At 47.7% G+C, this 27,380-nt stretch overlaps 1 protein-coding gene across 4 annotated transcripts; it reads left to right on the top strand.

Moving 5' to 3' along the window:
• Nucleotides 1–25,638, top strand: LOC118768915 (zinc finger protein 385D-like). 4 transcript variants are annotated; one of them, XM_036515885.1, is made up of 9 exons: nt 1–288; nt 8,245–8,384; nt 15,999–16,085; nt 20,338–20,448; nt 21,524–21,695; nt 22,822–23,073; nt 23,226–23,407; nt 23,931–24,032; nt 24,875–25,638. In XM_036515885.1, the coding sequence occupies exons 1-9, from the start codon at nt 240–242 to the stop codon at nt 25,094–25,096; spliced, it is 1,317 nt and encodes a 438-aa protein (XP_036371778.1). In that variant the 5' UTR covers nt 1–239; the 3' UTR covers nt 25,097–25,638. The 4 variants fall into 4 exon arrangements, with proteins under 4 accessions (XP_036371778.1, XP_036371780.1, XP_036371779.1 ...); XM_036515886.1 differs by lacking the exon at nt 1–288 and adding an exon at nt 857–987; XM_036515887.1 differs by lacking the exon at nt 15,999–16,085.
• The last annotated feature ends 1,742 nt before the right edge of the window (nt 25,639–27,380 follow it).

The following is a 27,380-nucleotide window of genomic DNA, read 5'->3' as shown; positions in this document are numbered from 1 at the left end:
AACTGGCTACAGGCTGCGGACGCCACCTCCAGACTATTTCAGGACTATTCAGACCGTTATAAGCGCAGGATTTGTGCTATACATTTTTCCTGTATTATTGACTTTAAATCAGAGGTCACGCGCATGTTTTGCGTCATCTTTCGAAACGCGCCGTCTCCGCCGAAAGCACAGCCGCACTCCGCTTCACCGGGAGAAGGACGAGCGCTCGGAAACCACAGCACAGGGATGGATCTCTGACAATGAGCGTCACCAGGGCAGAGACCGCGCAGGGGAGCACGAAGCGCCAAGGTAACACTCCAAAAGCACGTTTCTCTTCCTGTACGCACTTAACACATAAACTACAGTTTGAGCGCCCAGTGCGCTCCTTTTCCCGAAAACCACGGCTTTTCTCCATCTAATCACTGTTTCCCGGCTGGAGCGGTGAAGAGTCGGCAGGTTTCAGTGCTGACACAGGAACCACGACCACTTTACTGCGTCCTGCTCGTGAAGTTGTACTCGCGCGTGGCTGCTGATTGTAAACGGTCATTTGCGTTTCAGTGAAATATTTGTTATTGTCATACGTCTCATTCATCCAAATTCGCCTCGAATGAGGGCATGATCCTCTACTCTGACCTTGATATTTTCAGTCAAACGCCACATTGCAGGTAACACTCTGCAATGTTATTGAATCAGTGGCAGTGGTAGTGAAGAGATTTGGCGTGCGCCAACAGAGAGGGAGAGAGGAGTGGAAAGAGAGAGAGAAGTAGAGAGACAGCTCATCGGAGTGGGAGAAAGCAAGGAACAGAGAGAGGAGTGAGTGGACGGTGTTCAGACGCAACCTGCGGCGATCGGTTCATCTCACGGTTCGCTGAGCGAATCAGACTCCGCCGTGTAGAATGAGACGTGTCCGCGGCGCTTGTCCACACGCTGAAGTTGCCGTGGATCCGGAGAGGAGCAGTGGGATTTTTTTTGCAGTTGTGTGATCCATGACGAACAGTATGTATTTCGGTGAGTGCCTGTCTCCGCTGCTGTTTGTTTTGGGAATCACGCGGGAATGTCGAGATACATATCGAAGTCTGGGAACGCGTGTTGCGGAGGACCTTGTCATCATCATCATCATCATCATCATCCCTCTAACTAGAATGGAAGCCCCAGTTGGTTACTTTAAAAGTCGTGTTTGCATTTGAGCGTCGCGCAGATGGAATATACGCGAGATTCAAAGCGGCACCTCGAGGCAGTAATTGTGAGCATTGTCTTGGTCATGAACAGATAGGCGTTTAAATAAACGGTGAATAAACGGCACAATGCATATTAATTTAATAGTAATTAGCTGAGAGATCTTACACCCAAGTTCAGTGCGCTGAATGTAGAAACCGTTTTCTCTATGAGAACATTATGTTCAACGCTTTTAGTTTTTGTGCTTTTGTTGGCCAAATAAACTGATGTTTACTCTATAGAATTGAAAAAAATGGTATGAAACTTTAGGGTATAATAACGGAATTATTCATCACATGAGCAATCACAAATAATGTTGCAAAGAGTCGAATGAGTATCAGCTGTGATTGTGATACTGAAACAAGTAGTTGCAGTAGTATTTCTGATCGACATTGCTATCGGTACCTCGTATATCGTCTAAAAAGTCAAACATATTATTTTAATTCGAGAGTGCTTATGCTTACAATCGGTTCATGATTGATTATAGCATTGAAATGACAATCACTTTTTTCCAGTTTTCTGTGGAAAGTGCGCCTTCCTTCCTTTTCACGTTTTTACAAAAATATCTTCTATCGCAGTGTGGAGTTTGCTGCAGATTTACAGGTTGTTCCCATGAGAAACATTTTGAATGTGTATATATGTATTGTCGAAACAGTTCATTTAAACATCGAGAAAATCGATGGTACGCGTTTGTAACACAGAAGTTCTTAGACTTGCTTTCTCGCTGAGCGTCTGTGTGCGTAGCTCCGAGTGCGCCCGCATTTATGATTCATATTATAACCTTATTAGTTTGACTTCAGGGACTCGTCACAGCTCTGGGCCGGTTCGTGTGTTTTAAAAACACATCATCATTAAAAACACACACAACATCCTTATTAGAGGGGGGTGCTTACCAAGACCAATGCTAAGTGCTGAACTCTCCTCGCTGTGAGGTACGGTCCGAATCCCGGGCGAAGACGCTCCGTACTGCTGTTGAGCACGGGATTCAGCTCCCAGAGAACAGATCGTGTAGACGTTTGTATGTACCTGTGAGCGTTTTACAGTACGTTTACCTGTAGTAATGATCCGGTCAAACAAAAGATAATATAACGCAGTAAAAAGTCTCGACATAGGGAATCTTCCTAAAACAATATTGCAAAGACTAACGACATTGAACAACGATCACAGCACTGGACGGTGGACACGGGAGTGTGTATTCCTGCGCGCGGAGTTCAAAGGCGTTTTGCTTCCTATTTACGCTTGCTTATCCTATTTTTTATTTGGAATGTGCACGTGCCTGCCACATCACCAACAATGATTCACACACACAGACACATACACACACACACACACACATATATAATATATATATATATATATATACACACACACACATCGTGGAAACATAATGAATGGATATTGTCCTTGGGTTTGCGCTCAGAGCAGTGATCTAAACAAGCCAAAATGAGGACAATTCACGCCAAGACCAGATTAATTCAGATAGCATTGAACTGTGACTCACCACGGCCTGAAAAAACGGCACATCTGGTGAAACATCGCAACTTATAACGTATGGCAATCATTTTTCCAAGGAACCACAGTCATGTTATATAACGCAGAGATATGTGTTAGGGGGTTGTGGGCGTCTCTGTCGGTGGACCTTTCGGGCTCAAACACTGCTTCATCTCCGTGTCTGCCTGCTGCCAACCGTGTAAAAATACTTCGTAACAAAGGGGCGATCTAGAAGAACTCGACAACCCACCCACACAAAGTGGATTTCTGTTTAAATTCCCTGGTTCAGCTGAGCACACATGCGTGCGCTCACACAGAGTACTCATTTTTGAATGTGGATCAAAGGTTTATAGCCTTTTGGGATGTGAAAGGGAAATACACTGCTTGATAGATGTTCCTGTCAATTCGTCATTTAAATATGTCCTAAAGGTAAAATTGCGATTCTTACGGGCGTCTTCCAGCAGAAACACGGGTTTCTTTCAACGCACTTGAGTGATGGTGTGTCAGACCCGGGGCATACAGGTGGCTGTGTGTTCCCTCCCTAAAGGTGTAAAGATCTAATCAGGGGCGCGTCCTTTCTGTGGCGTCGCTATCAAAGCGCAAACGCGGCAACCACGATCTACTCAATCTTCTGCTCCAAGATACAGCCGCTGCCACATGAATCTGTCGCCCGCTTGCCACTCATGGTCAGCTGCATTATAAATTTAACATTTGTATCTCATATTTATTCAACCACCCACGTGCTCTGTCACTCGCCCACTCATTTAGTCACTCAGAGATAGCTGCTGCATCTGCTCGAGCATTACGCCTCGGTGGTTTGCAACATACCCTCTTATGGATTTACAGAGGGGTTTGCATAAAATTTTCTCGCTGAAGCAAATGACTAAGGTAAATGCTTTGCCTGAGAGTATAATGTCTCAGCTAGGGTAATTTGTGCCCCACAGATTAAACCTCTCTCTTTTTTTTAGCTGGCTCTCTCTCTTGGTGAAGTACCTGACCCGTTGACTGCACACAGCAGTTGAAAGCGTTTGTTAGTTTCATCTCTAGTTTCATTTAGTTTGTCTTTCTGCGAGTACTTCAGTGTTTCATTCACTTTCCAAACAAAGAGCTCATCGTTGCACACAAGCTGAGCGCTGACACAGACACTAAAGCCCTTTCTATCCGGTCTGTGGCGTCTTCAGGTGATTGGGGTGGGGGGGGGGTTCTGTGAAAAAGGCTGCCTTTTCTCACAGGGCTTTGTGTTTGTCTGCTTCCTGTAATGAAGAGCTCTGGCAGAAAGAGCAGCCTGCGTCAGTGGCGAGAGGAGAGGGGGGATCAGGGCTTGGAAGAGGGTAGGCCTGCATGCTCAGTCCGGCGCTGGGTGCACTTTTTTTAAACGCTAGGTCGGAGTTCACCCTCAGTGACCCCAGGACACTGAAACACACTCTCTGCATGAAGAGGAGGTACTATCTAAAACCACAAGCTGTGTTCTCCTCAGAAGAGCCTTACTCGGTCCTGCTTCCAATGTCAGTGTCTCCACACAAGTATCCAAGGAGACGCAGACTGACAGCCAGGCAGGCAGGTCTTGGATAACTCATTATCAACATGTGTTCATCAGGTCTGCATCCCAGGCAAACACAGTGTAGGCGTCTGGGTGCATCTCGGCCCGTTAGCAGAATGTGCTTTCTTTAGCGCAGCGTAACCTGGTCTGGTCTGGTTAGCATAGCTTAGCCAAGTCTGGTCTGGTTAGTACAGCGTAGCTGAGTCTGGTCTGGTTAGCATAGCATAGCTGAGTCTGGTCCAGTTAGCGCAGCGTAGCCACGTCTGGTCTGGTTAGCATAGCGTATCCCTGTCTTGCCAGCTGTGTTACCAGTATTGGGGAGATCCAGCTTGAAGCAGATGTATGGATCAGGCAGATCAGCCAAGACACTTTTTTTAGGTGACACACTGGGCCATTCCCTCAGTCTAAAGATTTATCATTCAAAATGTCCCTCTGATTGGGGTTTGAAACATACAGTTTTTCCTGTGCCAGAGTCTTTTCCTGAGAAAACATTTGGTTGCTCAGCGAGTTGATGGCCCTCATAAAAAGGACTTAAAAACACATTAAGTTTGCAAGTGTGTTTCGACACAGAGCAGCCCCCGCCGATGTCCGCTGCAGTTTGCTCCGAGTCTCCCCTCCGAGGTATTTGGGCAAAAGCTGAGGTCTCCGGTGTTTTGTTCTGCTCCTGATCCGAGCCGGAGACAAGCGTCTGGAAGGCCGTCTCTGTGGGCGTGCGGAGTAGGGGAATGAGGAGCGATAGGGAGTGTGTTTTTCTGAGAGGGAACGGCGTGTGTTTTGGCAGAAAGCACGGCTCGGTGAGGGAGGTCCCGTTGCTGTTTAGCTGATCTTGGATTCATATTTCAATTAGCAGCAGGTGAGACTCAGCCAGTGCTTTTCTTTTTTTGCCTAAAGTTTACATCAAACTTATTTTTGGATCACACCTCACTGTCTTACAGTCTTATCTTATGATCACACCTTTCACACCTTCTTACATGAATACATGCAAATTAGTATTCCTCTCACTTCAACACATTGTGGTGACGTCTACAGCTCATAATTTGCATGAATTTATTAAGAATCTCTGATGTCCTCAGATTAGTTGTTCTGCCGTTCTAATTTACAGCACGATGTAGTTCTTCCATTTCCTCACACAGAGCTGAAAGGCCTTCCAGCAGGATCAAATTCAGGGGAGGAAAGAGCCACGCTGCTCTGGGGGATGAAACCTGAAGATTTATTCCTGTTAAAGTCAGTTCCATGCCCTCTGCTCCAAGAGGAGATTTACACTGGGTTTAAATGCAGCCAGACTGCATTCTGATCAACAGTTTTTACAGTGAGATTACATTCTAATCAGTTATATCTTTACAGTCAGATTGCACACTAATCAGTCATATCTTCACAGTCAGATTGCATTTTAATCACTAGTACATTTACAGTGATATTACATTCTAATGAGACATCTTTACAGTGAGATTACATTCTAATCAGACATCTTTACAGTGAGGTTACATTCTAATCAGACATATCTTTACAGTGAGATTACATTCTAATCAGACATCTTTACAGTGATATTACATTCTAATCAGACATCTTTACAGTGAGATTACATTCTAATCAGACATCTTTACAGTGAGATTACATTCTAATCAGTAGCATCGTCTACCACAGCCACATCCCTTCCTTTCATGATGGCTGGTCGTCACCCGGCAAGTTCTGCCTCACTGCAGTCTTTAAAATGAAGCTTTGAGAGAGGAGATTACAAGCAATCCCTAGCCAGTTACCTGAAACCAGGAACACCTGTGTTCTTAGCAATGTAAAAGTGTGTGTGTGCGTGTGTGTGTGTGTTTATGTGTGTGTGTGTTTATGTGAAACTGTGTCTGTGGGTGTGGAGTGTGTGTGGGATGAGTTCTTAAACACAGTGGTGAAACAGACATTTAGATATTAAATGCAATGGAAAAAACAAGTAATTGTTGCTTTTACTTGAAATCCCTGCCCTTGAATGCAGCTCACAGAGCCAGATGGTGATGAGTTAGCAGAACACTCCGCTGAAGCGTCTGTCAGTGTGCAGGACACACACACACCGGGCGTAAACGCACTGCGGCTGCGTGCTGCACTCATCAGCTCCTCTGAGTGTGTGTCTGTGAGTGTGTGTGTGTGCGTGTGTCTGTGAGTGTGTGTGTGTGCGTGTGTCTGTGTGTGCGTGTGTGCGTGTGTATGTGAGTATGTGCGTGTGTGTGTGTATGCATGTGTGTGTATGTGTGTGTGTGAGAGTGTGTATGTGTGTGTGTGTGTGAGTTTGGTGTGGTGTGACAACATGTGAGAGTGCATGTGTTCAAGTGTCAGTGTGTTTGTCACCAATATATACTCCCAGGATGTATAATCAATACTCAATTACAATGATATTCATACAAATTGCTACCTAAATACTATTTTCAGTTTAGTTTCAAACAGTGACCGTCTTCTCTTCTCTGGCATCTATAACATTACTGTGAAAGATATAAGAAATCAATGAGTATATCAAAAGACAAAGGAAGGAAATAGTTTATCCTGAGATAATATTTAAAAATAAAAAACATTTTCATGAAAAAATGAAAAAAATGTTACAGATAAGAAATCTTAACACCTTAAAACCTTGAATCTTAAAATCGGGGTATTTTTAATGAGTCAGTTTTCCCAATAAGGGCAGAGTTTTGTTGCAGGAATAGTCAGAGTGAAGGGGAGGAGGTTTGAGGGGGATTATCTCCTGACACAAAGGGATTGTGATGGAGGTGAGGCATGATGGGTAATTGCAGTCAGAAGGAGGGAGTGGAGCAGGTGACGGTATCGGCAGGTGCTGTAGGAAAGCAGCCGCTGAGCACGCTCGGTCACGAGCCCAGACTCCATCTGCGCTCTCATCCACCGAGACCCATGCTCTCCCCCAGTCTCCACATCAACACACCTAAAGGTTTATATGTATGAGAAAAAATGTTTTATGGATATTTGTATTTTCTCGGGAGTAGTACTTTGAGTGTGATGTGAGGAGTGGGGAAGGGGAGCCATTATAGCTAAACAGAAGGATGTGAGCCTCTGCTTCTCCCCTGAGTTAAAGAAAATGAGGCATATTTTCACATTTTCACTCACAGGCATCCACAGATTTCAACTAAAAATCTAAAAAATCTAAAATCGTGTGTAACAATTTTCAAATTCACAAATTTCTGTGTCATGCTTCCCATTCAGCTTGCTGTGAGAGGCCATGGAGGCTGAAATCCTTTGTCATATTCTGTACTCCGTGTTTAAAATGTGTTTGCAGGTACTGCTCTGGCTTGCTGGTTGATGTTACTGAGGCCCTAACTGAGTAGCAATGCTCACTGTCACAGTGAGTCTGCAGCTACTAAACAGGCTCTTTCTGCATCCAGCTACCAAACCAATGAGTTAATTGGCTGATTACCGCAATAAGCATTACAGAAGAAGAGAGTTTATGTGTGACGGAGCTGCATGTGACATCACACAAATGCTCCTCCTTTTCCATTTCAGCATTGTTATCCGCTCAGTCTGTCCCAGGAGCGAGAGGGATTTTCTACTCTCTCCCTTTAATTCTGCCATCTGATGAATCAGAAATGAGTCATTCTAAACCTTCAAACGGGACGATGTGAATCACCTGATTGCCTTTCTAAATTAAGACAGGAGACAATTATGTAGGCCTTAAAAGTGTTAGTGAGACATACCACACCCCCTTCCAAACTGGATCTCAAGATATCAGCCAAACAGACATGGTCTTGAGACACTGTCAATCATAACATTTTTGAGCCAGCCTGAAAGCCGGGGAGAGCAGTGAGGAAACCTCTCCTGTTCGTGAGATGTGTCTGTAGGCTTTAGATACATTTTGGCTATCCCTCATGTATCGTGTGTAAAAATGCAGAATCAGTGATACAGATATGGAGCGTAGTCCTGTCTCGCTCCCTTTGCTGGTACAGGTAAGATATGATTGGCTGACTGATCTCTCCCCCCCTCTTTCTCTCCCCCTCTCTGTCACCTGTCTGCCCTGCCCTGGCTCACCTGTGCAGGTAACTCCTGTCAGGGTGTGGTTCTGTCCTCCCTGGTGCGGCCTGCGCTGCCCACACTCCAGCCCCCTCTGGATGTGAAGCCCTTCCTCCCGTTTCACCTGGATACCTCCCCCATTGGCCTCTTCCCCGGCTTCAGCACGGTGAGTCAGGGGTCAGAGGTCGCGTAACCTGCGTGACCCTGCAGCTCCTCCGACATCACAGATTTATTTTTGTTACACAGTCATACTGCCCACATAAGCATATCAGTGCATCTATAAATGGCAAATCTAATTATCACTCTTCCTATAAACAGCAACATTAATTCTGTGAACAGCAATCATGGATGCATGTGTGGATCAGAGGTGGAATATTTCCAGCTATGGCGCTCCCCTGGCACTATTAAAACACCCTAATGCAGTGTACCTCATGAACCATTTCATGCTCTCTCCCATACCTTAGAACCTAATCACATCCACAGGTGTTCAGTCAAATCCCTTTGGCTCTCTGTCATTATCTCTGAGTAACAAGTAATGCGTAATTGAAGTGTTATATCTTTTCCAGTCTTATGCAATATTTTATTTGATTATTTCCGAATTAAGGGGAGAGGGAAACATCATGAATCCTATTCTGGGAGGATCTTTTAAGCACTGTCAGTCTCTGTCCCTAAGGACCAGTCAAAAGACTTTTTTTTATTGTGGAAAAAAAAGACATGACAGTAATTAAATGCAAACATTATAACGACCCGCACAGAATCAGTTAAAGACAGAGACAAACCGTATGTTGCGTGTGTGTTCACTGTATGCCTGTGTGTGTGTGTGTGTGTGTGTGTGTGTTCACTGTATGCCTGTGTGTGTGTGTGTGTGTGTGTGTGTGTGTGTGTGTGTGTGTGTGTGTGTGTGTGTGTGTGTGTGAGTGTGTGTGTGTGTGTGTGTGTGTGTGTGTGTGTGTGTGTGTGTGTGTTCACTGTATGCCTGTGCGTGCGTGCGTGTGCGTGTGTGTGTGTGCGTGTGTGTGTGTGTGTGTGTGTGTTCACTGTATGCCTGTGTGTGAGTGTGTGTGTGTGTGTGTGTGTGTGTGTGTGTGTGTGTGCGCGCTGGCTGGGATAATCTTCAGAGCTTTCAGTGAAACAGCAGCTACCTGCTTGTACAAAGCAGGCCAGTCTCTGAGTCCCGGCGGTGCAGCAGAGGTGACATTCGAGTCGCAGCTCACAGAGTTTTACCTTTGCTTTTAAAAGCGCGGTGAGATGTTTCGGGGACACATATAGCTGGAGGGTGCGTACGTGTCGTCCTCACGGAAAGAGCTCTGCTCCTGAACTCCCTCTCCATTGGCACCATAACATGTTCCCGAGGGGTGGTGGGGTGAATTTTCGGGCTCTTCTGAGGGATGCAAAACAGTTCGGCAGGTCCTGTTTGCCATCACATCGCTGCTCAGAACACAGATCTGTGTTTGGGTGGTGGGTGGATGAGGGCTGATCATTAATATATTTGTTTAGATTTGTCACCATGGAAACCATGGATAAAGTTTGTACAAATGGTCACCAAACTACTCGTTGTAAACAGGCAGTCAGACAGAATAATTAGAACCGTGCTGCCAAACACAAGCTGGCAAGACGTCTGTTGTCTTGGTAACACTCTCACCTGCCTGTTGCCAGTTTGAATCCAGGTTGAGACTGCTGTCAGACCACTTAGGGCACAGCTTCTCTCAGCAGCTCCTCAGGTTATAGGCCCAGCTTTGTAAATATGTTATAGGCTGCGTAATGTGAGAAACTGAAAGTGTTACAAATCCCCCTAATGAGGGGATCTGCCGGGGGTGACGGAGGTTCGGTGCGAGGTGAAAGTGCAAAGAAGCAAGGCGGCAGTGAGAAGGTTAGGTGACGGGAGGTTCCCTCTGCCTCTCTTTCCATCTCTTTACCACACTGCCGTAGGAGCCAATGAGAGGGCCGCCTGGAACGCGGTTGGACCGCAGGGAATCGCACACGGTCTGATCCAGAGCAGTCACGTGCGGCCGTGTGTGACCCGGTCGGCACGCAGCGTGATTCACGCTCCCTCCTCCTGCCAGCGTGTGGAGGAGAAAGGAACACTTCATTCCTTCCCAGGCCGTGAATCTCCCTCTCTCCATCATCCTGTCCATCACTCTGCATCCTCTCCAGCGTCGCCCAGCCGCTGCGAGCGCAGACGATCCCAGCCCCTCCTCCGTGGAGTTCCTCCTCTGTCCTCCTCTCCTGGCGCTGAAACGGGGAGTGATTTCCCTGGAGCGTTACCGCGGTGACGTGAGAAGAAGTTGATGACACGCAGTTGGATCTGAAACCTTCCTCTCGAGGTTTGGCAGCAGGGTGTACGTCCCTGTGTTCCTGTATGAGTCCAGGTCCAGCACGGTTCAGAGTGCCACAGACTTTCACCCAAAATGGCCATGACAACATCCCAGACAGCGCTCGATCCCTGGAGTGGACCTTGCCACTCCCACTCCACACCACTCCCCCTGTGAAAGACTTCACTCACGTCATCTGCTCTGATCTTGTATGCGCATATCCCACAATCCTTCACTCCATAGTGACGCTACAAATGCTAGTGTCTGTGCAGTGACGGAGACACATTGAGCCCCCCGAACTGGGAAAACCTGGTGTGTCACAGATGTACATAAATATATATTTTTTATATAATTTCCCCTTTTATGCAGTGCTATTTTTGGAATTGCCAATTTTTCATTAGGCCTGTCTCACCACTTCAGTGAATGCAACCCTCCGATACACTTCCACACAGCTAATGGCTAATTGTCACACTACAAGTCCCACAATGCACCACAGTCAACTAAGCCATGATTGTAGAAAAGGAGAGGCTCCAGTTTCTGCTCCACTAACATCTGTGTAGCCCTGAGGAGTCACAGGGTGTCTGAGAACAGAGGGGTGAGGAATCCTGACCGAAAAACTCACCTCTACCCCAGCAGAACAATGGCAACTCATTCTGCCGCTGTGGGGATCTGGTCATTGTCGGCCGTTACGGGATTGAACCCAGGTTGTAAGGTTCAGCCTGCATTTGAGGCAAGTGCTTTGCCCATTGAGACACTTGGGAGTCCCCACATGTGAATGTTTTATTTGTGCCTGCAAGCTGTAAACAGTTACATCACCTCACAGCTATCGTCAGTTCCTGTAATGTCACTTGCATAAAAACAGGCCAAACCATTGTCCCTGTGTGCATGTGTGTGTGTCATTTTAACGTATGTGTGTGCGCATTTGTGTGCGTGTGCGTGATTCTAAATGTATTTTGTAACATGTGCCAGTCATTTCAGTGTACAGTCTCAGGACTGACTCCCTTTGGGAGCATCAGAGAGATTATGTTCGATTCTTGTTTGTGGGTTGCCATGGTTTTTGGACTGTGTGTGGTGTTTGCCAGAAGGGGGTAGGTTGGGGGGAGGTATGGCAATAAAGCCTCCCAGATGGGAGTGATCGTCAGGCTCGGGGCGTGATTCTCTCGGGAACCGGGCAGCTGGCGGCCGGATCCGAACGTGCTAATGTGAGGCTTACGCCACAGCGTCAAATATTCATTTATTCTGATTCACGAGCCGAGAGACAGCAGCCTGCAGACCCGGGCCTCATGCACACTCATATAGCACAAACCCACAGTCAGCCTGCAGACCCGGGCCTCATGAAACACCCACCGCCTGCACTCTGATGTAGCACAAACCCATAGTCAGCCTGCAGACCCGGGCCTCATGCACACTGATATAGCACAAACCCACAGTCAGCCTGCATCTGTGTAACATCTACAGCCTGTGTGATCTGACACAATCAGTGTTAATCAACGGTCCTGTGCCCAGCTGGAGTAAACCGGGGGTAAAGGTGAAGCAGAGCTGTTGTAGAGGGGTGCCAGTGAGGCATAGTGGTAAGGAGTAGAGCTTGTTACCAAAAGGTTGCTGGTTTGATTCCCTGCTGGGGAGTTGTTGCTGTAACCTTGGGACTAGGTACTGCCTCAGTAAATATCTCAATGACAATAATGAAAATGTGATGTAGAGGAGTATGTGGCATTAAATTGCAGGTGTAGTAGAGACTCAGCCAAGGTGTAGTCCAGGTTGCACTGAGGTGAGGGTTTTGCTTTCAGGTGTGATGCTCTGGCAGTTGTACTCCATCAGGACAGGGGGAATGCAAGCGCTGCTTTCGGCAGCCCATCTGTGGAACTCTGGGAACTGTAGTACTCCATCAGGACAGGGGGAGTGCAAGCGCTGCTTTCGGCAGCCCATCTGTGGAACTCTGGGAACTGTAGTCCATCTGAGTGAGAGGAATGAGCACGTTTGCCATGTGAGCAGATGTGGAGGTTCGCTGTGTTCCAGACAGTGAGCTGCTGCGATCCTGACGGGGGAATCTCCGGTGTGAAGCCAGGAAGCTGGAGAAGCAAAGTCACGCATCACGGACAGTGCGGTTTACGTTCGTTTCCCAAACAATTAGTGTCAAACCCTCCAGATGGACCTGAGAGAGAACGCAGAGCCGATGACTCACGCAGAGGCTGAATGAAAGCTCTGACCCGGCAGGTGCTGGGAGAATGTGCCATGGCTGTGCTCTCAGAACCCCACGCCAGCCAATCCGGACCGCGCTCCGAACAGTGACGATGTTCAGACCAACCGAGAGCGAAGGCTTTTTCGCAGAGGAATTTTCACAGGCGTCTGCAGTGAATGCCTGAGCCTCAGACAATTTTCATTCATTTTCATTCAATGAAAATTTTGCATAGTTTTTATTCAGATCACTGAATGAAAAGATATTTCAAATCATTTTCACATCCAGCTTTTGCATGCAGAATGATTCTCACAGCACATTTCGGGTAGTGAGATATGTATGTAATATGAATAGAGTTTAGTATTTTTTCTAAACCCCATTTTTTGACGCAGGTCAGGTCAGAATACAGCGCTCACCTGGCCTGACCTGTGCTCGATACCGTTCCGCACCTGTGTGTGCTGTGTGTGAGGAGGGTGAAACACACAGGTGGAAAGTGCCAGGTGTTGTGGTGAGGCAGACGGCCCTCTGAGCCCCAGAGACTCAGCAGGTGCACAGGTGCTGCAGGTGCTCCAGGTGACATCGCTCAACCAGCTGACACCTCCCCCAGCCTTCCTTACGCTGAGACACTGAATGAACTCGTCTGGTTAAAGATTGGGTAAATACACATGGGTAAATGGGTAAAGACACACAGATTCCTCTGTCTCTCCCACACACACACGTACATGCCTGGACATTGTGAGTGTAGACACTCTCTGAAGAATGATGGATCCACCAGGGGTTCCTGGAAGAAAGAGTGTTCCTGTGTTTCTGTGCTCGAGAGAGGACTTTGATCAAGGTGAGCTCAAGAGCCTGTCAGATTGGATAAAGAGAAAACAGCTGTTCTATATCAGTGTGAGAGACTGGGAGGGTCGAGGGGGCTGTGTGTGCATGTGTATGCGTGTGTGCGCGAAAGTATGTATGTGGATAACACCCCCCTGGAGTCACAGACTGTACCATCTCCCTCAGAGTCACGGACTGTACCATCTCTCTCAGAGTCACGGACTGTACCATCTCTCTCAGAGTCACGGACTGTACCATCTCCCTCAGAGTCACGGACTGTACCATCTCCCTCAGAGTCACGGACTGTTCCATCTCCCTCAGAGTCACAGACTGTACCATCTCCCTCAGAGTTGCTATGAATCACGGTATTCAAGCACAGAACTAAACAGTGTGAGGAGCTCAGTGTTTGTGGAAAGTTTCTCTGCCCCTGTGAGTTTGGTGACTCCCTGCAGATGTGGAATTACAAGAATGGCCAGGTCTGTGCACCTTCATAGTATGTAATGTATTTGGCTAAGATTCGGTTGGCCCCCTGGAGTCTGGCAGTCCATCTCCCGTTCTGCCATTCCTGTGTGTGCAAGCGTTGGTGCAGCGCTGAATATCTCTGAGTAATGCTCGCAGTCCTGCACACCTCGCCGCCTCTCCCCCCTCCTCGAGGCGAAACCCCGCCCGTCTCTGATTGGGACCACAAACCCGCAATGTGGCGCAGTGTGTTGCAGGACGTTGGCGGCGCATGTCACACTGCAGTGGGTGAATAACACAGGCTTTCAGGCCTGTAACGCAGCCCGTCGCTGCGTGTGAGAGCCGCATCGCCACTCCGGCCTTGAGCTGATAAAGAGAGCGAGGAGCACCATGGCATCAGTTAGCCTCCTGTCCTGAGCTTCACCCCGACTGCCGTCTGTCAGGAAAGCCAGGCCAGGAAGTGTGTGTGTGTGTGTGTGTGTGTGTTTGCTACTTGTCAAATCACACATAAAGCAAAGGTATAACACAGTACTTTTTACAACTGAGATTAACACTGATCATGTGACCATCATCTGGTGACCAAGACAGTGAGGCGTGTCCTCAGAGGATCAGGTGGACATGACTGTGTGGGACATCTTAGAACCATGACATACAACCCACATGCCCAGTTTGGACCGATTCACACCTGTGATTGCAACATAGCATTCTGGTTCTGTTTAGATTGGGTTTAACATTTTCAGATGCACTGTTGTCTGAAATCTATGCTAAAATGTAATTTTCAGTGAATGACATATACCTTATTTTTGCCTAAGTGCTCTCTATTTTCTGGGAAAAGACTTCATTTTGTTGAAAAGTTGAGCAGAATTTTCCCATCTTTATTTGTTTAGTTGTACAGACTTTATTCATCATATAGTGCTCTTTTTTCCTGGCATGGGGGACTGTGTTGTGTTCACTTGTTGTATGTTACCTACTATTTCACTCTGTTTGGGCCTTCAGAGGGTAAGATTCTGATCACTCTGTTTGGGCCTTCAGAGGGTAAGATTCTGATCACTCTGTTTGGGCCTTCAGAGGGTAAGATTCTGATCACTCTGTTTGGACCTTCAGAGGGTAAGATTCTGATCACTCTTTTTGGACCTTCAGAGGGTAAGATTCTGATCACTCTGTTTGGGCCTTCAGAGGGTAAGATTCTGATCACTCTGTTTGGACCTTCAGAGGGTAAGATTCTGATCACTCTGTTTGGGCCTTCAGAGGGTAAGATTCTGATCACTCTGTTTGGGCCTTCAGAGGGTAAGATTCTGATCACTCTGTTTGGGCCTTCAGAGGGTAAGATTCTGATATATGTGAGCTGCTCAATGCGGTTTTGATTTGATTGCATTATTACCAGTGGCTGATTTCGTAATCAGTGTCCTCCTCACCTCTATCAGGTCGGATTCAGGCTGGGTTGGGTAACAGATGTGGGTCACTTTGATAACTTTTGGTAGAGTTTGATTTGAGGTTGACCCAAGGGTTAGGCTTGAGTGTCAGTTTCAGACCCATATAGCCTTTTACTTTAGACCAGTCTTCACATTTGAAAAACACTTAGCCAGAACACAGGAAAGTAGAAAATGTAATTATGATGTATACACCTCACCTGTACAGGTGAGTGATGCTGTGGTATATGCACCTTACCTGTACAAGTGAGTAATGTTGTGGTATATGCACCTTACCTGTACAGGTGAGTGATGTTGTGGTATATACACCTCACCTGTACAGGTGAGTGATGTTGTGGTATATACACCTCACCTGTACAGGTGAGTGATGTTGTGGTATATGCACCTTACCTGTGCAGGTGAGTAATGTTGTGGTATATGCACCTTACCTGTGCAGGTGAGTGATGCTGTGGTATATGCACCTTACCTGTGCAGGTGAGTGATGCTGTGGTATATGCACCTTACCTGTGCAGGTGAGTAATGTTGTGGTATATGCACCTTACCTGTGCAGGTGAGTGATGCTGTGGTCTCCTGTTTTATCTCAGAGTGTGGTGGGCGTGTCCCGATCAGAGCAGGGCTCTGGCCTGTGTGGCTGGAAGAGTGGGCTGGCCAGCAGGAGGCACTGTGTAAGCGTGAGTAACAACACAAGCAGAACGGCATGGGCGCTGTGTTATGCTCTCTCCAGTGGGTGTGTTACGCTGTGTAAAGCGTGTGTTACAGTGTGTCCAGTGTGTGTATATTACGTTTAATTACATTTAAATTTATTTATTTAGCAGATGCTTTTATCCAAAGCGATGTACAAAAGTACATACAGTAAGTATTAGCGACAGTACGGAGACAGGATGTGTACAGTTCCACAATGAGACAGTAGTTCTCAGCTGACAGCAAGGTCTGTTTGAGGACGGTTGTTACATTTGTGTATAATGTGTGTTATGTATGTGTGTGTGCTGACTATAAGTTACAATATGCTGAGTGTATGTATAGTTGTTATGGTGTGCGAAGTATATGGTACAGTGTGCTGAATGTGTGTTGCAGTGTGCTGAGAGTGTGTATGTGTGTCGCAGTGTGCTGAGAGTGTGTATGTGTGTTGCAGTGTGCTGAGAGTGTGTATGTGTGTTGCAGTGTGCTGAGAGTGTGTATGTGTATTACAGTGTGCTGAGAGTGTGTATGTGTATTACAGTGTGCTGAGGGTGTGTATGTGCGTTGCAGTGTGCTGAGAGTGTGTATGTGCGTTGCAGTGTGCTGAGAGTGTGTATGTGCGTTGCAGTGTGCTGAGAGTGTGTATGTGTGTTGCAGTGTGCTGAATGTGTGTTACAGTGTGCTGAGAGTGTGTTGCGGTTAGGCTTGCTGGGCATTAGGGCTGGAATGCGTCCTGGTGCAGCGCGCAGAACCGCTGGGTCTGAGCACTTGACCCGCAGCAGAGGGGGGCCCTCTGTAACTGTGAGGGTCTGTGGTTGCCGCTCATTAAAGCCTCAGCGGTCAGATGTGAGCGTGTCAGCAGCATTCAGAGCTCAGAGAAAAGCAGCACCGTGGAGGTCATGCTTGATTACGCTCCGGACTCTCCTCCATAAAGCAGAGCAGATCCGCACCTCGCTGTGGATTACCGCTCCGCGCTTTGACGCACAGACCCGGGCGCTGTCGCCAGCGAGGGAACGTGATTCTCATTTCAGAGCTGATCCCCGCGTCGCTCTCTCTCGCGCCTCGGACTCCCACTCCTCTCCCCACGCTGCTCACGCAGAGGCTCATTTGCATAGTAATTGGACGCCGTTAGAGATCAGGCTGATGAGACCAGACCCCCCCCCCCCCCCCACCTGCTGCTTCCCCCTTCACGTGCGGCTGTATTTTTACACACACACATCACTCACACACACACATGCACTCTTACAGAAACGCACACGCGCACACACACACACAGACACACACACACACACACAGTCAGCCGGCAGGGCTCCTGAGATTGCAGTATAGAGGTCAGGTGAAGCTGAGATTGCGCCAGGATAAGACATCACTTCAGAGTCGCTGCTACAGCCGTGTGTGCCGGGGTTTCTGGGAAGTGTTTGTGAATCGATGCAGGGCGTGAGATAGCTGTGATAACGAGCACCACAGGGCTGAGCCCCTCCACCCCACCCTGACCTTCCCATCGAGAGGCTGGCTGCTTCTGTCGTCTCCTCCACCACACACACAAACACACACGCACACACAAGCATTCAGGAGCTGTGAGTACATCCATACAAACTCTACAGTATTCAGCATGCATGCTATACACACAAACCCCAGAGCGTTCAGCTGAAGCACACACACCGGTATTACATGAAGGTCAGCCTCCTTTACATTCCTCTGTTTCCCTCTATACCCTTGGTTCCACCCACCACTCTGCTGTCCTCCAAAGCCCAGTGCTGTTCGTGTGCATCACCTTATACTGGCCAGTAGACTGTACTGAAAGTCACTGTGAGTTTAACGCCTGTTACATTACGTTGAATGTCACTGTGTTTTTAACGTTTGTTACATTACACTGAAAGTCATTGCACTTTAATTCGTTGTTACATTGCACTGAAAGTCACTGGATTTTAATTCGTTGTTACGTTACACTGAAAACCACAGAGTTCTTCTGTCTTTTTTCAGTTTCACTGTATTGTTGTTGCATCAGAAACACCTTTTGGATTTCGTTTAAGGGGAGCAGCAGTGAACGGCGCGGTAATCTCCGGGAGGAGAGCTAACATAACGAGCTGCAGCTGCAGAGAGACTCTGCCCCTGAAGTGGGCTTTTACTGCCCGCTTTTGTGGGGCAGTAAAGCGGTTAGTCTGTGAGCAGAGCGGCTGGCAGGGCCTGCTGTGTTTAAAACCCCCTGTTGCTCTGGTTTGGTGCCCGCTCTGAGAGCGCAGGGAGGCTGGCACCATGACGACGCTCCCAGCGGACGCTTCCCGCAGCTCGGAGCGGGTTCAGCGAGGCCTGCACACTGCCCAGATTCTGACAGCCAGGGGGATTGAAGAAACGCACAGCTCAGAGGCGCAGTGCATATCTGAGATGGGACGTCGTAATTGAAAACAACTGATTCAGGGTCAGAGCCCATTAAAAGCTTAAGGAGGACACTCTGCCTGCTGTTCATATGCTCAGCAGCCGGTAGAAAAAAATGCCAAAAAACTGAAGAAACACATGAGCCAATCTGATCTGACTGATGACAGTATTTGTAAATACTGATCAAATCAATGGCAGGAGGAAAGATCAGGGAAATGATGTTAACCTGGAGCTGTACAGCTAGCAGTGCATCTGTGGAGTCTTTCAGTAATCTGGTCTGAAATCCACCAAGATTGTTGAGGTTGTAATTGCTGAACTCAGGTCAGGTTTTGGCAGTACACTGACATAAGGAAGACAACCTGCCATTAGCTCCCTGCTGATCTCTGATCAGGAGCTACTGGACTCTCCAGACCTGATCAAAACCTGATTGTACTGTCTTTTATTATCAAATATGATTATCTAATCAGAGCATGAAATTGTTTGGGAATTCTGTTTCTCAGTACACCCTTTTTTCCATCACCCATTTTTGGGCTCCCCACTCTCGGCCTGTCTGATCCCAGTCCGTTTCGATCCGCTCCATGTTTGCCCATGGTTTCTGTGTAAAAGGCTTCACTGCCTTTCACAAGTGAAGTCATCATGTCAGATTTATGTTGGAATTTCATTGCGTAACAGTTTTTTGGATCAGTTTTGCCGAAGGATCTGGGCGCATGCTGAGCATGTGTGTTAAAAGGGGGTATTTCAGTGCATGTCTGTTTCAAAACCTTTTCACAGCGCGTGTTACATGGTGAAAAATAAAATTTGAAAACATTCTCTGTACTGACTGTCTGGAATGAGACACATATATATCTTGTATATAAAGTGAGTTTTGTTCAGCTTTATGTTCTTAGGGCCAGATTCAATCTAAGCCCAATGTGCTTATTAAAAATCTCTTTCTTTTGCATCATTTTCAACACACTATCACCATACCAAGGATTTCTGTCGGCAGTGTTAATGAAAAACATAAAGACCAACACAAAGTTCTTACACAACTTCTTTACTTTTTTTTTTTTTAACTCTATCGGATAACAGTTTCATGAACTATATTTGTGTGAAATACAGAAAAACATGACTCTTTTGTGTTACTCAGACTTAAGGGCAAAGTGCATTGTGGGGTGATTTGTTTGGTTGAGTAGGGCAGATTTTTTGGCGGATTAGAAGGTTCAGTAGAGTAGGGCTGGATGTTTCCTGGTTATGGGAATGCAGTATGGCCTCGGTCCTGCTAGCAGGGTAAGGCTTTAATAGGATGCGATGCCCCAAGCTTGGAGGGGACGGAGGAGGCTGAGGAATGTGACCCCCATCTGAAACAGAGCCGTTTCCACCTGTGCCTGCACGTAGAAGCTCTCTGCCCGGCCATTCTGCGCTTATATGTCTCTGACGGAAGCGTTCATGTAGATCACACAGTGTAAAGCCTAACCCTAACCCTAACCCAAAATATCTCTGCCTGGCCATTCTGCGCTTATATGTCTCTGACGGAAGCATTCATGTAGATCACACAGTGTAAAAGCAGGCAGAAGCACACTATGTCCAAGCCAAAGGCCCACGTTCAATCTATCTTCACGTCTTTATCTTTGAACTTATATGTTCATGTTCCAAAGTACTTCGGCAATGCTGGATAAGTCCTCTCATGCTAATAAAAGCAACATAAATCTTTGAGTGTCTGACAGAGAGAGAGTGTGTAGGAGACTGACTGGGAGAGAGAGAGACAGAGAGTTGGAGAGAGAGAGAGAGAGAGAGAGAGAAAGTGTAAGAGTGAGAGGAAGGGAGGCAAGGTTGATTTAGAGGGCCGTTTGGAATAACAAGTTAATTGGATTCTCATTTTTCTCTTTGCAGATGGATCCAGTTCAAAAAGCCATAATGAATCACACGTTCGGGCTCCCCCCGCCTCCCAAACGAAAACACGCCGTTTCTTGCAGGGTGTGCCAACTGAAATTCAATTCAGAGGTGAGTGAGGTGAACGACACCTTCCCGCACTCGAAAGCGATTGGCCCTTTTCCCCGCTGCCTTTGAAATGACCCAGTGATGCGGGTTACAAATAAGCCACTTGGTTATTTTCCAAGAAAAATCTCATTTTCTCCGCAGTTGGTAGGTTTTCCTCGGTAAAGAAATGGCACAAGATGACTTATTTGCAACCTTTCAATCCCATTGTAAACAAAGTGGGCCTGAAATGATGGCAGAGAGATTCAGAATTGGCAGGGGAATCGGCAGGGTCACAGGGGGGATGTAGGGACTTTGATTCAGGGCTCACTGCCTCCCTCTGGAAGGAACGACGTTCCAGTCTTCGATTGGCTGGAGTGGTCAGGAGCGTGCTGTCGAGAGAGGGGCCCCTCCATCCCCCTCTCCCTCACCGATTAAACGAATGTGGCGGAACGACCACAGCGTAGCAAATACGATCCGCTCCGACTCTCTCGCTGAATTCGGTGCATTAAGTTATTCAGTGAGGGTCCAGTCAAGGTTCTTGCTGAATTCGGTTGTTGTTGGAGTTGGGATTTATGGGAGTTGAGTGACTAAGGATGTTCCCCTCGAGATGATTAAAGATTACTCCAGCTTTCTCTGGAAATGTGTTTTCATGGTAATGTAGGATAGGACAAGTATGCCTCTACTCTGCCATTGGTCGCAGTAATATTGAAATTCACATACTGTAATTCCATTGTACATTCTTATTTTCCATAACAGTCTCTGAGAATAATTTTAAATCATTGCAGACTGGTCTACGGGATGCTAAATGCCTTGTTGTTAGATTTACACAAAGTAAGTCTTAATGGTACTTAAAAATGAAAACATAAGTGTTTGAAAGATGCTAAAATGTCTTCACACCATGCTGGGTCTAATGTCATTTCATGCTACATATCAATCAGTGCTATGAGATGTATGCTCAGTCCGATGGAATATTATTATATTATATTACAAAAGCTATTTCATCTAGTCAATAGTAATTTTCACCATGATGACGTTGAGTCCGGCCATATTTTGAAGTCAGCTGACTGAATCTGATGCCCGACTGTGCTCGGCTCTGTAGAACCAGGCGACGGCCCACTTCAAAGGTACCAAGCACGCCAGGAAGCTGAAAGCTCTGGAGACCCCAGACGCCAAGCGCAAAGCTGCTGACGCAGTCGCCAAGGAAACCATGAGGAAGGACCCCACAAAGAGCCTCTCGCCCTCCCTCGCGTCAGCCAGCACGGACGCCACAGGTGGAGCACAGCGTCTCTGCTCTCTCCATCCCTCCCACCCCTCCCCTCTCCACCCCTCCTCCCCGCTTCTCCACCACCTTCCCCCTCTCTCTGTCTGCAGGGGCCACAGAGGGATCAGAAACCCAGGGAAATATTAATATTTTGTTTATATAATATTTATATTTTGTTGTACGGAGTGAACATTGAAATAGACGGTCCGCTATGTATGAAACGATAAATACACGACCCGTCCAACCAGAAAATTTCCCTGGGTTTCATTTGTTTTGAGAACTTTCTTTGCTGCAGCTAAGCTGGATAAAGCCTACACTTTGAGACCGCTTGTTTGCACAACACAGCCGGCCGGTCTGAGCGCGTGCAGCGGGCCGGTCTGAGCGCGTGCAGCGGGCCGGTCTGAGCGCGTGCAGCGGGCCGGTCTGAGCGCGTGCAGCGGGCCGGTGCACCGTGTCCGTCTCTGTGCTGATCACTCAGGCTTTAAATGTCACTCGCTAATGAATACTGATGCCCTCAGGTGCGCTGAAGTGGCTGGCGGAGGCGTGGGAACGCATCGTTATTTGTCAGACTGGAGAGTGTGGAACTGCGTGAGCCGGGGGGGAGGGGGGGCTCTGAGCAGAGCTCAGATAATGGGGGTCCGGTGATGTGTTAGAGACTGGGGTCTGCGGGTCAACAGCTGGGGAGGGGGGCGGGGGAAGGAGAGGAGCCGCGCACCCCCGACCGATCAGAGACACTCGGTAGGAGTGGCTCAGCCAATAGTGAGCGAAGTGGTTTAACATTTGTGCTGCCAGAGAGGAAAACGCTCGGAATCCCACGCCGTGGCAGCGTTCAGGTTTCAGCATTACGGAGATCTTCTGTATCGCAGGATTGGAAACACAGCCGCGCGTGTGCGCCGGCGGGGGGAGGTGATCTCTTTCCCACTGTCTCTCCACCTCTCATCTCTCACCTTTTTCTCCCTGTACTCACTGCTCATTTTAAGTTTACAGACTTTATATAAAAAGACAGCACCTACAAATGTGGCCCTGGCAGCAAGATCATCAGCTCTCCCATGATCCCATCTATTTGTCATTTTATAAACGTTTATGGTAATTAACCCTTTCGGTTCACCCTCTGTCTGTGCTTTGCTCTTCTGCAGACAGTACAGCTGGATCCATGTCATCGCCACCATCACCTCCTGCCACCAGGGTGGCGCTGTCGAGCTTCATCACGGCAGCAGCAGACGGGGAGGAGCCGAGCTCTGACCCCCCGGCAGACAGGAGTCCCGAGGCTCCCGGGGAGACGGACGCAGCCGCGGAGACGGAGGAGCAGAAGGCCAAGCGCCTGCTGTACTGCTCACTCTGCAAAGTGGCGGTAAACTCCGCCTCCCAGCTGGAGGCCCATAACAGCGGTGAGTCACCCCCCACTTCCTGTCTCTATGACCGTGTCATCATCCTGCGCCACGTCTCACCGTCTCATCACTCTGGTGTTATAATCCTATTTTTGAGGATGTTTTAATAATTACTTAATTAGTTATGTGATTTGACCTTTCACCCTCATCAGGTACGAAGCACAAGACCATGCTGGAGGCGCGAACTGGTGGGGGCGCCATAAAGTCCTTTCCCAGGCCGGGGGTCAAGGGTCGGCTGGCTCCGCCCAACGCTGCAGCCACCGGCCTGCAGAACAAAACCTTCTACTGCGAGATCTGCGATGTTCACGTCAACTCAGAGACGCAGCTCAAACAGGTGAGGGCCGTGGCCAAGCCGTGCACCTGTGTTGCCAGGAGCTCATGATTATTCATGAATACAAGGCCATTGTGCATTTGGTTCTGATTATAATAACTATCTGTCTGTATGTGGCATCTTTGAAATTGCAACACGTTCCAGACCTGCCTAATTACTGAATACTCATTCAAGAACAAAGCTGCAGAGAAAATTTTGTCAAGACAGGAAGTTAAGATCTCACAACACGCATTGCAAAAGGGGGGGTTGGAGGCCTGACCAGATTCCTAATCTTTCTCTGCCAACCTTTACCACTACCACTTTAATTGTCTTTAATTGTTACCTCAGCTAAGGTGTTCTGGGTTCACCCAGCTGGGTGCTGATACTCATCAGTAATGGCTGAATTGAAGTTAACACCCCCTCACTGTAATGAGCTCTGCGTCCCACAGAGGGCGCTATATAAATGCAGTTCATTGTGCCTAGTGTCCATGCTGCTGCTGTGGGGGCGGGGCTTGATGCTGACTCCGCCTGTTCCTCCTCCTTTCAGCACATCAGCAGCAGACGGCATAAAGACCGCGCAGCGGGGAAACCGGCCAAACCCAAATACAGCCCCTACAACAAGCCCCCCCGAGGACCCTCCGCCCCCGCCGTGAGTCTGCCCTTTCACCCCCGTTACCATTGTCACCAGCCCACATGCGCCACACCGGCGCCCAGCTGACTCTTTCTGCAATTAGCGTTTGGGATTGCAGACAAGGTCGGCTTGTTAGCTGGGCTCTCTCCACGCTCGCTTTGTGATTGGCCGGTTAGGTCGGACACACCCCTCTCTTCCTCCTATGCTGTTTGCTGTTTTTATTCAGTGAAGGAGCAGCCGAGTGCTAAATTTAGATTTGCTGGTACCCATGGAAATGTTCTTTGATGTGTGTCATGTGACCATGCAAGCTTTTGCACATGAACGCTATACAAACAATATCTCCACCGATTTATGCTGTCCAATCAATATGCTCCACCACACAAAAATAACCTGGCAGAACAACACACTGTCTCTTACCACTGAGCAAAAACACTCTGTAAAATATTTGTATTACATTTAATAATGCAATGGGTATATAAACATTAACATGATATAAAACACAACATTAGACTGATGTTAGCATTGTGGCAAAAGGGAGAAAATGCTGGCTCATGTTTAGTTGACTGGTTGTTAAAATGAAGGTGTTCAGAGTGTGTTTAGCCTCTGTTCAGGGTGCGTTTAGCCTGTGTTCAGGGTGCGTTAGCCTGTGTTCAGGGTGCGTTTAGCCTGTGTTCAGGGTGCGTTTAGCCTGTGTTCAGGGTGCGTTTATCCTGTGTTCAGGGTGTGTTTAGCCTGCGTTCAGGGTGCGTTTAGCCTGTGTTCAGGGTGCGTTTAGCCTGTGTTCAGGGTGCGTTTAGCCTGTGTTTAGGGTGTGTTCATGGTGATCTCACGCTCTTGCGCTGTTTGTGTCTGGTTGCCAGGTGAGGCTGGCGGTGAGGAAGGAGCTGGATCTGAAGCCTCTGGCGGCGCGGCTCTTACCTGGGCACCTGGCAGCGGCAGCCGTGTCACCCCTCTCCCTGCGCTCCGCCCCGGCAGTGGCGGCTGCCCTCCTGCAGTCCCAGCCCCTCCCCCCCGCCCTGCTCCCCCCCGCCCCCGGGCCCGTCCGGACCTCACACCCCTCCGTCCTGTTCGCCCCGTACTGACCTGAGCCAGGGTCTCACCTGCCCGTGCCCAGGACGTGCCCCTCTCCGCATCCCTCACCTGACTGACCCGTCAAATGAGCGAATCCGGAGCTCCCAATACCCTCTTTGGCCCGGGATACGATCCCTCCCAGAATTCTCACACCCGATTTGGGCTGCAGCACGGGCCATTCTGGGACTCTTACATACCTGTGAGGGTCTGGTTCCGAACCCGATCTGAAACTCTCGGCTCATGCCGTCCCTCAAACGGACCGTGGCCCGTCAGAAAGTCAGGCCTGAGCTGCTCCTGCCCAGAACCAGGTCGTGGCCTCCAGTGCCCTGTGGAACTGCAATAATCTAAAGACTGAAAGAAGGAGCAGAGCGGTTCTGATCCGGTCCGACAGAAGGCGTTACGAAAACGAACATCAGGATCTGATGGATTCAGTGTTCCTCCAAACCATGTCCACTGAAGGCCTGAACAATTCTGCAGCTAACACTATCACTCATAATACTACAGTAATGGCAAGAGGCAAGAGCAAGCCCTCCTCTGGGATAACCTTACAACAAGCAGCAGAACCATCAGCAGGAACCTGTGTGTGTGTGTGTGTGTGTGCGTGTGTGTGTGTGTGTGTGTGTGTGTGTGTGTGTGCCTGTGTACATCTGTGAACAGGGTGTCCTGTGTGAGTGGGTGTGTTTTGGTATGTAATTATGTGATTTGTATATGTGAGAGTATGTGTTTTTGTATATGTATGAATGTGTTTTTGTATGTGAGTGTGGGTTTTTGTATGCGTGTGTGGGTGTTTTTCGGCAGGTACCTATCAGATTAACACTTGAGTATTGCCTCCTGCACCAGAGAATAAAGAGTCTTACTTTGTTAACACTGTGTGCGTGTCTTCTCTGAGATTGTACAGCAGTCACTAATGAGACACCTTCCACACACACAGTCAGCTGTGAAAGGATTCAGGCAGCTTAGTCACGAGTAAAATGAATGGATTTTGACAAGAAAGAGTTCCTGCCCTAACCTCTCCACAACTCGGAGTTTAGATGAACATTCTAGGTGGGTGTTTGCAGGATGGTAAAGCCAACACAAGCTAAATGCTCAGTCTGCCAGCTCAAGAATCTATTAATTTGACTGGAAATCTCACTTGACCAAGTTGGCCTTCACTTTTCACGTAAATGTGGTCTTATCCACAGCACCTCATTGGCCCAAACCAGTCAGCTGACTGCACTCTATTGCACCTATTGGCTTGTATCAGTCATCAGAAAACACATTGATTAATGTCTTGATCTTCACACACTAGGAGGCATTGAGCAGTATGTTTTGGGGACTTAATTCTGATCAATATGCTGAATTCATATGATGTTAGATTCCTTGTTAGATTCCTTTGCTTACAGATGAACCCTTTTTAGGAAGCAGCTCAGAAAACGCTATTTTCTGAGCCGTGAGCATCGGGCACGGTGGAAGCTGACGCAGGAACAGCATGCACACTCTCCCTCCAAAAACAGTCAAACGTAACTCTGCTTAGGGTCTGTAATTAAAAACACTAAAGATATACATTGACGGACTTTTCACTCTCAAAGAGGATGACCAGCATGCGTGACATCGCCTGGACCTCAGATCCTTTCATCACTGTTAGAATGCCGGAATCCTCAAGAGAGAATGTCAAAGTGCATTAGAGCTAAAGTTTCTTTAAAGATACAAATGCTAATTCTACTGAAATGTGCAGTAGTTCCTGATTATTCTGCTGAAATGTGTCCCATAGCTCGAGGGCGGGGTCTCAGCTAATTCACAATGTATTCATAATCACAGTAATTTGCAACAAAACTGAAATACCACAAATTCTCTCCTCTTTGAATACTGTAGGCAGTCTACTAAAAATGCAAGTACAGTAATTACATGAATCACATAAATGTTTTTAATAAAGTGTCTCACGTGTATTTTTAAAAGGAAATTCCACATACTAATGTTATGTTCAAACACGTATTAAAATGTATATTTCGTTTATTTCTGCGTAAGGTCACTGTGCGGGGTTCAGGTGGAGGTCAGGTTCAGATATGAGTGAGATATTGAGTATTCTCCCTCCTCAGCCTGCAGATACAGACAGACCTTAATGAGAACGACGACATAGAATAGCTCTGCCCAAATTTTCCACCTCAGGCCAGAGACTCTCGAATGTCACCGGCATATTTCCTGGCAGTACGGGCATATTTATGGGTGGTTTGGTCAGCACAGCAATTCCTGTATTATCTGCACGTTCCCCACTCAGAAAGACCAACTCTGAGGTCAGGAAAATGTATTGCTCTGTGG

The sequence above is a fragment of the Megalops cyprinoides genome, chromosome 21 (genome assembly GCF_013368585.1).
Source record: "Megalops cyprinoides isolate fMegCyp1 chromosome 21, fMegCyp1.pri, whole genome shotgun sequence".
NCBI lineage: Eukaryota > Metazoa > Chordata > Actinopteri > Elopiformes > Megalopidae > Megalops > Megalops cyprinoides.
The sequence above is the reverse complement of the archived record's forward strand: the minus strand, read 5'-3'. Positions and strand labels throughout refer to the sequence as shown.

What these genes read in the sequence shown, in the direction of transcription:
- LOC118768915 (XM_036515885.1), top strand. Translation starts at nt 240, where the DNA reads ATGAGCGTCACCAGGGCAGAGACCGCGCAGGGGAGCACGAAGCGCCAA. An exon ending in GGGGAGCACGAAGCGCCAAG is followed by an intron (nt 289 to 8,244) that starts GTAACACTCCAA and finishes TCACCTGTGCAG; the next exon opens with GTAACTCCTGTCAGGGTGTG. An exon ending in AACTGAAATTCAATTCAGAG is followed by an intron (nt 20,449 to 21,523) that starts GTGAGTGAGGTG and finishes TCGGCTCTGTAG; the next exon opens with AACCAGGCGACGGCCCACTT.